The sequence below is a fragment of the Rhizophagus irregularis genome, chromosome 27, assembly GCF_026210795.1.
Source record: "Rhizophagus irregularis chromosome 27, complete sequence".
Lineage (NCBI taxonomy): Eukaryota > Fungi > Glomeromycota > Glomeromycetes > Glomerales > Glomeraceae > Rhizophagus > Rhizophagus irregularis.
Window position 1 is genome coordinate 607,898 of NC_089455.1, and position 11,497 is coordinate 619,394.

The window sequence follows — 11,497 nt, forward strand, 5'->3', positions numbered from 1 at the left end:
AACATGAAAATATTGATGTTCTTACCTTAAATTGTTATGAGAAAAATAGAGATTATCTCCATGTGAATCCATTAAATACGATATGTCACCGGTCACGTGGAATTAAATAAGTAATATAAATAAGCTTTCACTGATTCTCGGTCGGAATTCTAGTCTTACAAAATGGCAAGACATTCTAGATCTAGAAGTCGCTCACGATCTCCACATAAGAGGCGAAAACATTCTCACAGGCATGATAGAAATCGTAGTCGTGAACGTGCTAAGGAAACAACAAATGAGAAAAGGGATAGAAGTCGTAGTAGAGAAAGACGTAGTGGACGAGATCGCGAACGGGATCGAGATCGAGATCGAGAACGTGAAAAGGATCGTCACAGAGATGATCGAGATCATAAGCGATCCCGCCATTCGAGGAGTGAAATTGATAGAGAAGATTCTTATACTAAATCTCATTCCACAAAAGAAACAGAAGATAGAAAATATAAAAACAATATTACGGTAGAATCTGGAAATTCTACACAAGATCAAAAAATTATATCGAGGTCATCAGGTACCGTGCTGAACAATGTTTCTGGAGAAATGAAGGATAAATATAAAGACATTAACAAACAAGAAAGTGCTAACCGAGACTTGGATGTGCAAATGCAGGTTGATTCAAAGGTACATATATGCATTTTTTCTTTGTTATTTATATCACATGGCATTTGATTGAAATTTGATATTATAATGTAGTTAGTTGATTCGACGACCTCTGCAACAGTTGCGGCTTTACTCGATAGTCAGGAAGAAAAAATTCGTCAAAGGAGAGAACGTGTGGAACAATGGAGAAGAGAAAGGGAGGCGGCTAAAAAAGCTGAAGAGGAGGCCAAATCACAAGCAGTTTCTACTGCAAGCCAATCTATTTCTACTGCTGATGACCAAACTGCACAACAAAATAATAAAGGTTGGACTTTAGATGACGATGATGAAGATGAGGCTATGGAAGTTGATGGCGCCCCGGGTATTTATGTTTCAACTTTTTTCTTTTAATTTTTTTTTTAATTATTGAAATTAACTTTCAATTATTATTTCAGAAACTGTAAATTTACTTCCTATACCAAAATCTAATGATAAAGTAGAATCTCAGGTGCTTCAAGTTAGGCGAAACCCATTACTTGGACTTGGCAACAAAAAATCTGCGACGAATAATAAGGGTAAATTAAAAAGTTTAGTTGCTGAAGAAGAAGAAAAGTCTACAACATCAGGGTTATCTATCAAAGATTCAGGAGATCAGATGCAGACTGATAATGGAGAGGAGGAAGACCCCCTTGATGCTTTTATGAAAGACGTAGAAGTTGAAGTAGAACAATTGAATGAACAAGACAAAAAACGCGCAAAACAAGTGGCAAAAGGGAAAAATAAAGTCGATAAATCCGAGAAAGCTATACAGGATGAAGATGATGCTGAAGATGAAGAGCTTGGTAGTGATCCCGAAGATATTTTAGCGTAAGTTTTATTCGAAATTTTTAGTTAAATAATGTTCATCTATTTATATTATTTGTTAAATAATATTCTTCTGGTTTACTTTTTAATTGAGCAGTTTGGCAGCTAAAAAACTTAAAAAAAAAGATTTGGCAGCAGTTGATCATTCACAAATTAAATATGAACCTTTCAGAAAGGACTTTTACATTGAGCCTCCAGAAATGCATGAAATGACGCATGACCAAGTAGACCTTCTTAGGGTTGAATTGGGAGGAATTAAAATCAGAGTAAGTACTTATAATATGTTTATGATTCATATTATATCTGACGTTTATTATTAAATTAGGGTGTTGATTGTCCGAAACCTATACAAAAATGGACTCATGCGGGTTTACCGGCTGCATGGTAATTATTTATAGGGCTAATTTGATGTTTAAATCGTTATTATGTACTAATCATAATCCTTTGTCGATTGAATAGTTTGCAAATAATTAAAAAATTAAATTTCGAAAAGCCTACACCCATTCAATCACAAGCAATACCTGCAATCATGGCTGGTCGAGACGTTATTGGCGTTGCAAAAACTGGGAGCGGTAAAACTATAGCATTTCTTCTTCCAATGTTTCGTCATATCAAAGATCAGCGTCCTCTTGAACAAATGGAAGGTCCTATTGCCATTATTATGACACCTACAAGGGAACTTGCAGTTCAAATACATAAAGAGTGTAAACATTTTTTGAAAGGGTTAAATCTTAGGGTAGAGTAATACTTTTTTTTTTTAAAAGTGTAAGAATAACATTTATTAATATTGTATTACTTTTATTGCATTTTTTTAATGTAGGCTGTTTGTGCTTATGGTGGATCACCTATTAAAGATCAAATTGCGGAATTGAAACGTGGCGCTGAAATAATTGTTTGTACTCCTGGTCGTATGATTGATTTATTGTGTGCTAATTCCGGACGTGTTACTAATTTAAAGAGAGTCACTTATCTTGTATTGGATGAAGCTGATCGTATGTTTGATATGGGATTCGAACCTCAGGTATGTATTTTTTATTATTATGGTGATTTTATTTGAGTAATACATAATAAACTTTACTATGTTCTAGGTTATGAAAATAGTCAATAATGTTAGGCCTGATCGTCAAACAGTCTTGTTTTCTGCTACTTTTCCACGCCAGGTAAGTAAGATTATTTTGTGCTCTTTTAATTTAAAATTTATTCAAGTATTTTTTCCCATATAGATGGAGTCTCTGGCACGAAAAGTTCTCAAAAGGCCGCTTGAAATTACTGTAGGTGGACGCAGTGTTGTAGCACAAGATGTTGCTCAAATAGTCGAAGTTCGCGAAGATAATACAAAATTTGTTCGCTTACTTGAAATATTAGGTCAGCTATATAATGACGATCCTGATGCTCGTACTCTAATTTTTGTTGACCGTCAAGAGGCAGCAGATAATTTATTGCGTGATTTAATACGAAAAGGTTACCCCTGTATGTCCCTTCATGGTGGCAAGGTATTTATTTATTTTACAAAAAAAAAAACCAAATAAATCAACCTTTTTATTTGTATGATTGCACCCGAATTTTTAATAACCATTGTACATTTTTTTATGTTTTAGGATCAATTGGATCGAGATAGCACAATAGCAGATTTCAAATCCGGCGTTTGTCAGCTATTAATAGCCACTTCTGTAGCTGCAAGAGGTCTTGACGTAAAACAGCTTAAATTGGTCATTAATTTTGAATGTCCAAATCATATGGAAGATTATGTACATCGCGTTGGAAGAACCGGAAGAGCTGGTAATAAAGGTACCGCGTATACTTTCATTACACCAGAACAAGATCGATATGCGATGGACATAGTTAAAGCATTAAAATTGAGCGGTGGTCATGTTAGCCCAGAATTACAAGCACTTGCCGATGGTAAGATATTATTAGTAGCGTTTATACCCAATATTTAGAATCATTTTTAATTGGTTTTTTTTTTTTAAAGGATTTCAAGAGAAGGTCAAGGCGGGAAGTGCTACGTATTCTGGCTCAGGATTTGGTGGTAAAGGTCTTGAGAGGTTAGATGAAGCACGAGACCTCGTTAAGAAAGCCCAAAGAAAGGTAGAGATTATTGCAAATTTATTACATAAATTAAAAGAGCAGTTATTAATTCTGTTCTGTTGATTTAGACATATGACGTTTCTGATGATGAAACCTCTGAGGAGGAGGCAGAGGATGATGATCACCTCATGCGGTCAGTCAAGAAAGAGGAAATTTCGACTGTTCCTGGTATTTCTTCTATCACACCCAAGTCTGTTGCAGTTAACATTTCACCACCGACTAATGGTCATTCCACAGATATGAACCCTGTAGCAATTGCGGGTAAGTAATAGTTTGATCACTTTAATTATTAACATATTTTATTATTTACGTATATTAATTATAATTACAGCTCTTAAAGCCGCTCAAGAAGCTGCAGCCCGAGTCAATGCTAAGAATGTTGGTGCAAGTGGTGTTCAAAGAGCGAAAGACATCATTGCAGATATAAATGCTCGCTTTAAAGAAAACTCTGTGCAAGGCACAGTACCTGAAGCCGATAAAGCTGAAAATGCTGCAGAATATTCTGTTGAAATTGAAATTAATGATTATCCACAAAAGGCAAGATGGAAAGTTACAAATAAGGTATGTTTTTTATACTACACATCATGTGTGGATATATTTTACTGATATTTTGATTAAATTTTTATAATAGGAACAAATCTCACAAATTACAGAACTTACAGGAGCAGCTATCACTACTCGTGGTACATATTTCGCTCCTGGTCGTCAACCAGCACCTGGTTCTGGCGAAAGAAAATTATATTTATTTGTTGAAGGGGAAAATGAATATGTTGTTGAAAAGGCCAAGAATGAAATAAAGCGTATTTTGACAGAAACTACGTTAAGTGCGATTGAAGCCGAAGCTCGTAATCCCGGAAGTACTTCGTTGGGTGGATACGGCAAGTATTCGGTTGTATAAACGGAAAAAATTTTATTGTTTTAGTGAAAGTTCGATGTTGGCATTATTTCTTTTTATCCCTTTTTTGTTTTATTATTAAATTTTTCTATAGACGATTTGTACGCAAATTCTCGAAGATTTTATTCACTGTTTTTAATAAAGGTGGTAGCCAGTTTTTTATTCTATTTATATCCTTATCCTTTACTTATCCGGGTCGCCCAGTTGACAAATTTCTTTTTTGTAAATTTGCTAAGCCGGCACTTTTCCAACATCCGAATTATTTACAGTTCTGGTTAGCGTATTTCTATTATAGCTCTTACTATGGATTAAGGACATTTCAGTTAAACATGGGCAAGTACACTTAGATTTTGACCCACGATTTATTATTATATATCACAATGTGAATATTTGTTAGATTTAAATTTGAAATCAACTATTTTATTATTGTTTAAATTATCCGTTTTTTTTTTTGGAACATATATTTTGAGTTTATCACTGAAGAATATTTAAGGCGACGATATTCATTAATGATGAAATATGAGGTACGTAAGGAGATTTAATTTAATCCTGGATGAATTGAGCCTTGTTTTGTGTTATTGAATGGTGTTATAAGCTTCATTTTTTATAATTTATAAATAAACCTATTTTGTATTTACATGTCTATTACTTAATAATATTAGTACTAGAAAGAGTAAAGAGTATATAATTACTCAACTATATTACTTAAATACTTAACTAAGGTCTAAGGATAAGTTTATAGAGTTTATATATTAAAAATAAGCAAATAAAAATTAAATTAAGATGATAATTACCTTTTCTTTTTATTTCTTCCCGAAGATTTTTGTTCATTACTATTTGTAATATAACCACATTTTTCTAAAAGATCTCTGGCGCAATTTTGAATATCTTTAAATCTCTCTGGGCCTAATAAAATTCCGCCAAACCATCTTGAAACTATTACAATAACATTTTTTGCGTCAACTAATTGCAACAGATGAAGTAATCTGCCTCCAGCTGCAGTTTCACCATCATCATCATTATCTACAAAAATTACAATAAAGTAAATCTTAAAATAAAGAAAGTTAAAAGGAAAATTGTATTAAACATACCCTGTAATATTATACCATTTTCTTGAACAATTCTGTAAGCCATTATATTATGCGAAGCTTTGGCTATTTTTTTATCTAATAATAAAGTAGATCTTACAAGTTTAACTTGTTGTAAATTATATACAGAAGCTAGATGAGCAACAAATATAGATTTTTTATGTTCGAATTGATCTCCATGTGTTATTTGAGGACACTCAATCTTCTCCTCATTCAATTGTTCTTCAGTATTTGCAACATTTGCGAAATGCACTATTTCAATTATCTGATGCTCGGACTGTATCATATTTTTTAACGTAGCATCTTCATTTTCATAAATTTTTAACTTATTTATCATAAAATCTTGAAGCCACTCAATCCAAGAAAATATAACAACTTCACCAGGAATAAATAATCGTTTAAAATTTTTTTCAATGTCATCTTTTATACTTTGATCTATTTTTAATGTACCACAATATAAACTTTTTATTTCGTAACTTGGAGGTTCAGAAGAAGGATATTCAGGCGGAAAATGAAATCTTAGAGTAAATTCTCTGGATGATTTATTAATAAAATTTCTATCTTGTTCTGTTATGTTTGATTTTTCTTCGGGAAGAATAACATTATTTTCTAAAGATAATTTAAAAGTGTACGCAAGATATGGTTCAGAGGAAAAAGTGTCTAATTGAAAAGCTTCTTCACCAAATATTGAAGAAAGTGCTACGAATTCTTCTTGTTGTAACTCTTGATTTTCGTTGGTTGTCATTTTCCTGCTTAACGAAAAAATAAACGTACCAGGATCTATGTTAGGGATGTTTGGGATTAAAATTCATGGTAAATTCGTAATACGCGTAAAAACCGGCATGCAAACCAAATTCGGGAATTGCTGTGTAATTTAAAAGCCTAAAAAAATATTACGATGGGTATTTATTTATTAATTTATAATAAAAGGCCATGGCAGCCTCTTCGACCGCGGTCGTAGAACTTGGCTTCGCCGAGCCACCAGAAAGTCCTCTTATAGCCGAAAATTTTCCTAGTAAAATTGGAGGAAGGCCGGTATGTAATTTTTATTTGAACAATTTGTAAATAAATAAATTTATGCGTTTAACTTTGTCGAGAAAAAATTTTTTATAGGCATGGTTAAATCCAGAGCATATATTATTAGCAGAACAAGTTCGTTGTGAAGTTTGTTGTAAACCAATGATACTCTTGGTTCAAGTATATAGTATTATACTTTTTAGTTTATGTTAAACCGAATTTATATAAAATAGAATATAGAGCATTTATTTATACACTTTTTAGCTATACACTCCTGAGGATTATCCTCCCGAAGCATTTCACCGTACTATATATGTATTTTGTTGTAAAAATGGATCATGTCACAAAATTTCTTGGAGAAAAAGGTTGGTTTGTATACCCTCTGGAATATTAATTTAAACTAATAGTTTTTTTTATAAATAGCTTTAAAGTATTTCGAAGTCAATTACCCAAGAATAACATTTATTGGCAAGAAAATGAATCATCCCTTGATAGTACTACTAAAAAGAAGTCACCTGGTATAATCAATATTCATTTAAATTATGTAATTTACAGACAATTAACTGTTTGTTGTATTTCGTAAACTATTAGCTAAGCAATGTATAGTTTGTGGATTACTTGGATCTAAAATGTGCGGGAAATGTAATCAAGTTAACTATTGTTCAAAAGAACATCAAATTGAACATTGGACTTCCGGTCAACATAAAATTCACTGTAATACAATATCAACAACATCAATTATTGAAGAGCATAACAACCATTGTAGAAAATTGGTTTTATTTCCCGAATATGAGATTGTTACAGAACAGGAAGGAAAAGATCAAGAAGAGGAAGAAGATTATGGTGAAAGAGATGGCGATAATAATTCATCTAACTCTAAAGCACTCGTTCCAGTTGGAGATGAAGTTTATGAAAATACTGGTGTTGATGTTGATAAAGCATTTTTAAAGTTTCAAAAGAGAATTGAACCATATCCTGAGCAAATAATAAGGTATAATAGAATTGAGTATGAAAGTGAAAAAAATCCCGAGCCTTTATGGGTTAGTGATATCGATAAACCAACTGTACAAGATATAAATCCATGTCCACACTGTGGACAAGAAAGAACCTTGGAATTCCAGGTAATTTTAATCTCAAAAAAAAAAAAGAATTTTCTCTGTTAGAAATAAGTTACCGATTATTTTTTAAATAGATATTATCTACGCTTCTTAATTATCTTGAAATTGATCATTTGCAACAAAGTTCACTTGATTGGGGTACATTATTTATATATAGTTGCAAATATAATTGTCATGTAGAAAACATGTATTACATTAATGAAATTTTGTGGAGACAAAATTTTAGCGATGATGGTCTGAATTGGAAAAGAAATCTAAAATAACATTATATTTTGTATAGATTGTAAAACAAATAAAAGTCAATTACAGTCAAACTCGATGTACCGATACCTATGTACCGATAATTGCATGTACCGATATTGTATATAATTTCGCGATATAACATGTACCGATATCTTTTGTCCCTATATAATAGTTTAATGACAGTGGTGTACGATATTAACGTACAAACTGGCCAGAGTTAACGTAACGCTATCACGTGCAAGTGCATAACTTCTAAACTCGGCCCAGTTCGTACGCTCACTGGTCAAAATCGGCATGTCATGTGATTATATCAAGTGATTAACGTTTCTAAAATTTCTTTTTTTTTTTGCAAAAAAATGTCTTCTACACTTTCGACCAAAACTACGACTCAAACAACTAGTACCAACTTTACAAGCTCCGTTTCAATTTCACCAACACCAACAACGTTAACAACGTCAACTACGTCAACTACAACAAATATTAAACCTTGCTGTGCATGTCCTGAAACAAAAAGAAATAGGGATCAATGTATTTTTGAAACCGGTGATGAAGAAAAATGTAAAGATTTAATTGAAGCTCATAAAGCTTGCATGCGTAATTTGGGTTTTAATATTTAAAAAAAAAGAGAGATGAAAATTATAAATTCATTAATATTACTACAATTTTATTTTTATTAATCCAAAATCAACCTACCCGCTCCGCTATATACTTGGAATAAATACATTTAAATTATACAAAATAATTAATTTATTGAATAGAAAATTATGAATTAAATTATATTAATATCTAACTAAAAAAGGTGTTTGTTTTTTAAAGGAACGAGAATTATTAGTTAATTGTTTTTGAGTATATCTATTCCTCTTAATAAATCAATGTAAAAATTTAAACCTAAAATACTCTTTTAAAAGAAGTCACCTTGTCTATTAATTCTATCAGGACCACGTGGACCTGTAAGTAGAGCCCCCTGTCTATTTCTGTTATCCCCTTCAAATTGCCTAATATTATGATTAAATCTTCTTACATCATGAGGAATAAATTGTTGATGTTGATGTGAACGAGGAGGGTTTGGACTAACACTTCTAGACCTATTTGTAGGAATTTGAGGAGGATTATGAACTCCTGTTCGTAATTGTTGATGTGATTTTTTATGCATTAACCTTCCTCCATCATCAGATGTTGAACGCACATTAGGGGAAGGTCTTGGAGGTAAAGTGTTGTTTATACTTCTATCATTATAACTTAAATCCGGTTTTTTTGGATTATTGTTTCGGTATTGATCATTATATGAATTTGGTGGATGAACATTTCTATCCCTGCTCCTATCCCCACTCCTACCTCTACTCCTATCTCTACTCCTTTCTCCTCCCTTATTCACGGGTGATGAAGGATAGTTCATTGAAGTTGGTGAAGGATAGTTCATTGAAGTTGGTGATGAAGGATAGTTCATTGAAGTTGGTGATGAAGGATAGTTTATTGAAGTTGGTGATGTTAATAAGTCTCTTGAATCATAAATTATAGGCTGACGACCTCTTTTAATATTATCATTTGATTTTTTATAATTACTGTCATTATTAGCAGCCTTATTTGAATCCGAATTCATTTGTGTTGATGAAACAGACGTTTTTGAATCTAAATCATATAGCCAATCAGGAAGGTCGGCCCCTTTATTTTCATAATATTCCCGTAATATACGTGAAATATGAGTTTCTCCTTCCCACTCATCTTTTTCTGATTCTATAAAGTAAATTGAAAAAAATTAATTTTTATTTAAAAATAAAAAATGTCATTATTTTTTCATACCATTGTCGGATTCATCAGCATTGTTGTTATTTAAGGCTAAAATCTTGTTCCACAATTTTGAATTTTGAGTATTATCCGTTACATCTAAACAAAAGAAAATGATTATTAAGATTATGCATAGAAATTTCTGAAGAACTATTTTTTTAAAATAATTAAATTTTGTCACCTTCGACGCTAGTATCCTTCCAATTACGAATAGATCGAAGTTTACCCCATAAGCTTTCACCAGAGTAATCATTATCTGAATTATTAGACGGTATATTGGAACCAGTCTTTTCTGCAGAAAGATATTTTTTCGGTATTGATGGTAAGGGTGGTGTTTCTGAAGAAGGTATTCCACATTTATGTCTAGCAGGGTATAGTCCAACGTCTTGACCACAATCCTTGCAAAGAATTACGACTCTAGAAACTCGGTAATCTATGACTTTCGAAACCATCTTTATCGTATTAGAGTAATTACTTTGTGTGTGTAAAGTATAAAAATGAGCGGGAAAAGCTGGAAAAATGTATATTTTTTTTTTGTTTTGACTACAAAATTTTAGGCTGATACGGAGAAAAGGTTATGAAAAAGTAGGAAGGCGGAAGAAAATGGTATTAAAAGGACAGTTATTCAAACCGTCAATTTCTTTTAAAAGAGGAATTTATACAAGAAGGTCGGTTACCAATAAAACCGTATCTCATGTATTTTATTGCATCCGAGTGCATGTCGTACATTCATTATACGCGTGTCGTAAATCTTTTTTTTCGCGTTACCAATTTAATTTACGAAAAATAGAAATATTTTTCGGTTAGTTTTTTTTTAAATAATCAATCTGCGCCACTTAACAAGTTTAGTGGTTACATATTAGGTTCCATACTGACTAATGAAAAAATCAATCTTAATTTTTTCTTTCCTAAAAAAATGTCTTTACTAAAAATAAAATTATCATTTAGGTAGGATGATAAATTTTTTAATTATTTTTAATGGATATTTTATTAAATAAAATTCTTTTAAAAAGTGGTGGAATAGAATTATTATTCGATAATATTAAACAAAAAAGTGTAGAAATACCATCGTCGATTAATCCACCAAATTCCACTACAATGAAAGATTTGGTTTGTATTCATCCTATTTATACATTTACTCATTAATTTTATTTATCTTTTTTTTTATTAATTTTTTATTAAATTTTAAATTTTTGTAAAAGATATCATGGATGAAAGATAACTTATTAAAAGAACGCCCAGAATTATTTATGAGTGGAGATACAGTGTAGGCCAAAATTTTCTTGCATATTATTATTCAAAATTTTACTGATTAATCTTTTTGCTTAAAAAAAAAAAAAATTATTTATAGTCGCCCGGGTATATTAGTATTAATAAATGATTCTGATTGGGAGTTAGAAGGAGAATTAGAATATGAAATTAAAGATGGAGATGATATAGTATTTATATCTACATTACATGGTGGATAAGAAAATTATTTAATGAAAAATGATATATGATTATTTAGAAAAGAATTTTTTAAAACAAACTAGATGTGTGCATTTTTAGCGTTCTAAATAAAATACGCAATTGAATCTAACCCAAAAAATAATCTGGACATTAGTATCTCAACGCTGTCTACAACTATATATGAAAATTCCCTATAATCAGATTATTTTGATATTTGTCATACAAGATCGGAAAAATCAGATAATCAGTTATATTATATAATTGATGCACTGTCTGTATAAAAATAATTCGAACTCAAAAATTTAATCTCTATTTGATGTTAATGAACTTTGAGC

The 11,497-nt window shown here is 31.4% G+C and overlaps 6 protein-coding genes across 6 annotated transcripts; 4 read left to right on the forward strand and 2 right to left on the reverse strand.

Moving 5' to 3' along the window:
* Positions 1–151: 151 nt before the first annotated feature.
* OCT59_018041 (uncharacterized protein) lies at positions 152–5,112 on the forward strand. Its single transcript, XM_066148496.1, has 16 exons — positions 152–657; positions 730–997; positions 1,071–1,482; positions 1,577–1,745; positions 1,805–1,863; positions 1,939–2,215; positions 2,300–2,500; positions 2,568–2,639; positions 2,703–2,972; positions 3,078–3,381; positions 3,452–3,567; positions 3,636–3,735; positions 3,805–3,828; positions 3,899–4,128; positions 4,199–4,606; positions 4,699–5,112. Exons 1-15 carry the CDS (start codon positions 163–165, stop codon positions 4,463–4,465), a joined length of 3,264 nt encoding a protein of 1,087 aa, XP_066004421.1. The 5' UTR covers positions 152–162; the 3' UTR covers positions 4,466–4,606; positions 4,699–5,112.
* OCT59_018042 (uncharacterized protein) lies at positions 5,108–6,364 on the reverse strand (the record flags this gene model as incomplete). Its single annotated transcript, XM_066148497.1, has 3 exons — positions 5,554–6,364; positions 5,257–5,485; positions 5,108–5,126 (listed from the first exon to the last, which is right to left on the reverse strand). The coding sequence occupies exons 1-3, from the start codon at positions 6,293–6,295 to the stop codon at positions 5,108–5,110; spliced, it is 990 nt and encodes a 329-aa protein (XP_066004422.1). The 5' UTR covers positions 6,296–6,364.
* Positions 6,365–6,455: 91 nt separating this feature from the next.
* Positions 6,456–8,027, forward strand: OCT59_018043 (uncharacterized protein). Its single transcript, XM_025313643.2, has 6 exons — positions 6,456–6,585; positions 6,664–6,747; positions 6,832–6,932; positions 6,991–7,085; positions 7,159–7,688; positions 7,760–8,027. The coding sequence occupies exons 1-6, from the start codon at positions 6,484–6,486 to the stop codon at positions 7,946–7,948; spliced, it is 1,101 nt and encodes a 366-aa protein (XP_025186994.1). The 5' UTR covers positions 6,456–6,483; the 3' UTR covers positions 7,949–8,027.
* Positions 8,028–8,275: 248 nt separating this feature from the next.
* OCT59_018044 (uncharacterized protein) lies at positions 8,276–8,818 on the forward strand. The gene has a single exon (XM_025309022.2). The coding sequence runs from the start codon at positions 8,285–8,287 to the stop codon at positions 8,543–8,545; it is 261 nt and encodes an 86-aa protein (XP_025186995.1). The 5' UTR covers positions 8,276–8,284; the 3' UTR covers positions 8,546–8,818.
* An 11-nt stretch (positions 8,819–8,829) lies between these two features.
* OCT59_018045 (uncharacterized protein) lies at positions 8,830–10,165 on the reverse strand (the record flags this gene model as incomplete). The annotated part of the gene is made up of 3 exons (XM_066148499.1): positions 8,830–9,662; positions 9,729–9,812; positions 9,895–10,165. 3 exons carry the CDS (start codon positions 10,163–10,165, stop codon positions 8,830–8,832), a joined length of 1,188 nt encoding a protein of 395 aa, XP_066004423.1.
* A 437-nt stretch (positions 10,166–10,602) lies between these two features.
* On the forward strand, positions 10,603–11,299 carry OCT59_018046 (uncharacterized protein). Its single transcript, XM_025313644.2, has 4 exons — positions 10,603–10,661; positions 10,727–10,823; positions 10,916–10,980; positions 11,065–11,299. The coding sequence occupies exons 1-4, from the start codon at positions 10,630–10,632 to the stop codon at positions 11,180–11,182; spliced, it is 312 nt and encodes a 103-aa protein (XP_025186997.1). The 5' UTR covers positions 10,603–10,629; the 3' UTR covers positions 11,183–11,299.
* Positions 11,300–11,497: the final 198 nt, after the last annotated feature.

What these genes read in the sequence shown, in the direction of transcription:
- OCT59_018044 (XM_025309022.2), top strand. Translation starts at nt 8,285, where the DNA reads ATGTCTTCTACACTTTCGACCAAAACTACGACTCAAACAACTAGTACC.
- OCT59_018043 (XM_025313643.2), top strand. Translation starts at nt 6,484, where the DNA reads ATGGCAGCCTCTTCGACCGCGGTCGTAGAACTTGGCTTCGCCGAGCCA. An exon ending in GTAAAATTGGAGGAAGGCCG is followed by an intron (nt 6,586 to 6,663) that starts GTATGTAATTTT and finishes AATTTTTTATAG; the next exon opens with GCATGGTTAAATCCAGAGCA. An exon ending in AAAGAACCTTGGAATTCCAG is followed by an intron (nt 7,689 to 7,759) that starts GTAATTTTAATC and finishes TTTTTTAAATAG; the next exon opens with ATATTATCTACGCTTCTTAA.
- OCT59_018046 (XM_025313644.2), top strand. Translation starts at nt 10,630, where the DNA reads ATGTCTTTACTAAAAATAAAATTATCATTTAG. An exon ending in AAAATAAAATTATCATTTAG is followed by an intron (nt 10,662 to 10,726) that starts GTAGGATGATAA and finishes TCTTTTAAAAAG; the next exon opens with TGGTGGAATAGAATTATTAT. An exon ending in TTTATGAGTGGAGATACAGT is followed by an intron (nt 10,981 to 11,064) that starts GTAGGCCAAAAT and finishes AATTATTTATAG; the next exon opens with TCGCCCGGGTATATTAGTAT.
- OCT59_018041 (XM_066148496.1), top strand. Translation starts at nt 163, where the DNA reads ATGGCAAGACATTCTAGATCTAGAAGTCGCTCACGATCTCCACATAAG. An exon ending in GGAAGTTGATGGCGCCCCGG is followed by an intron (nt 998 to 1,070) that starts GTATTTATGTTT and finishes TTATTATTTCAG; the next exon opens with AAACTGTAAATTTACTTCCT. An exon ending in CTGCTACTTTTCCACGCCAG is followed by an intron (nt 2,640 to 2,702) that starts GTAAGTAAGATT and finishes TTTCCCATATAG; the next exon opens with ATGGAGTCTCTGGCACGAAA.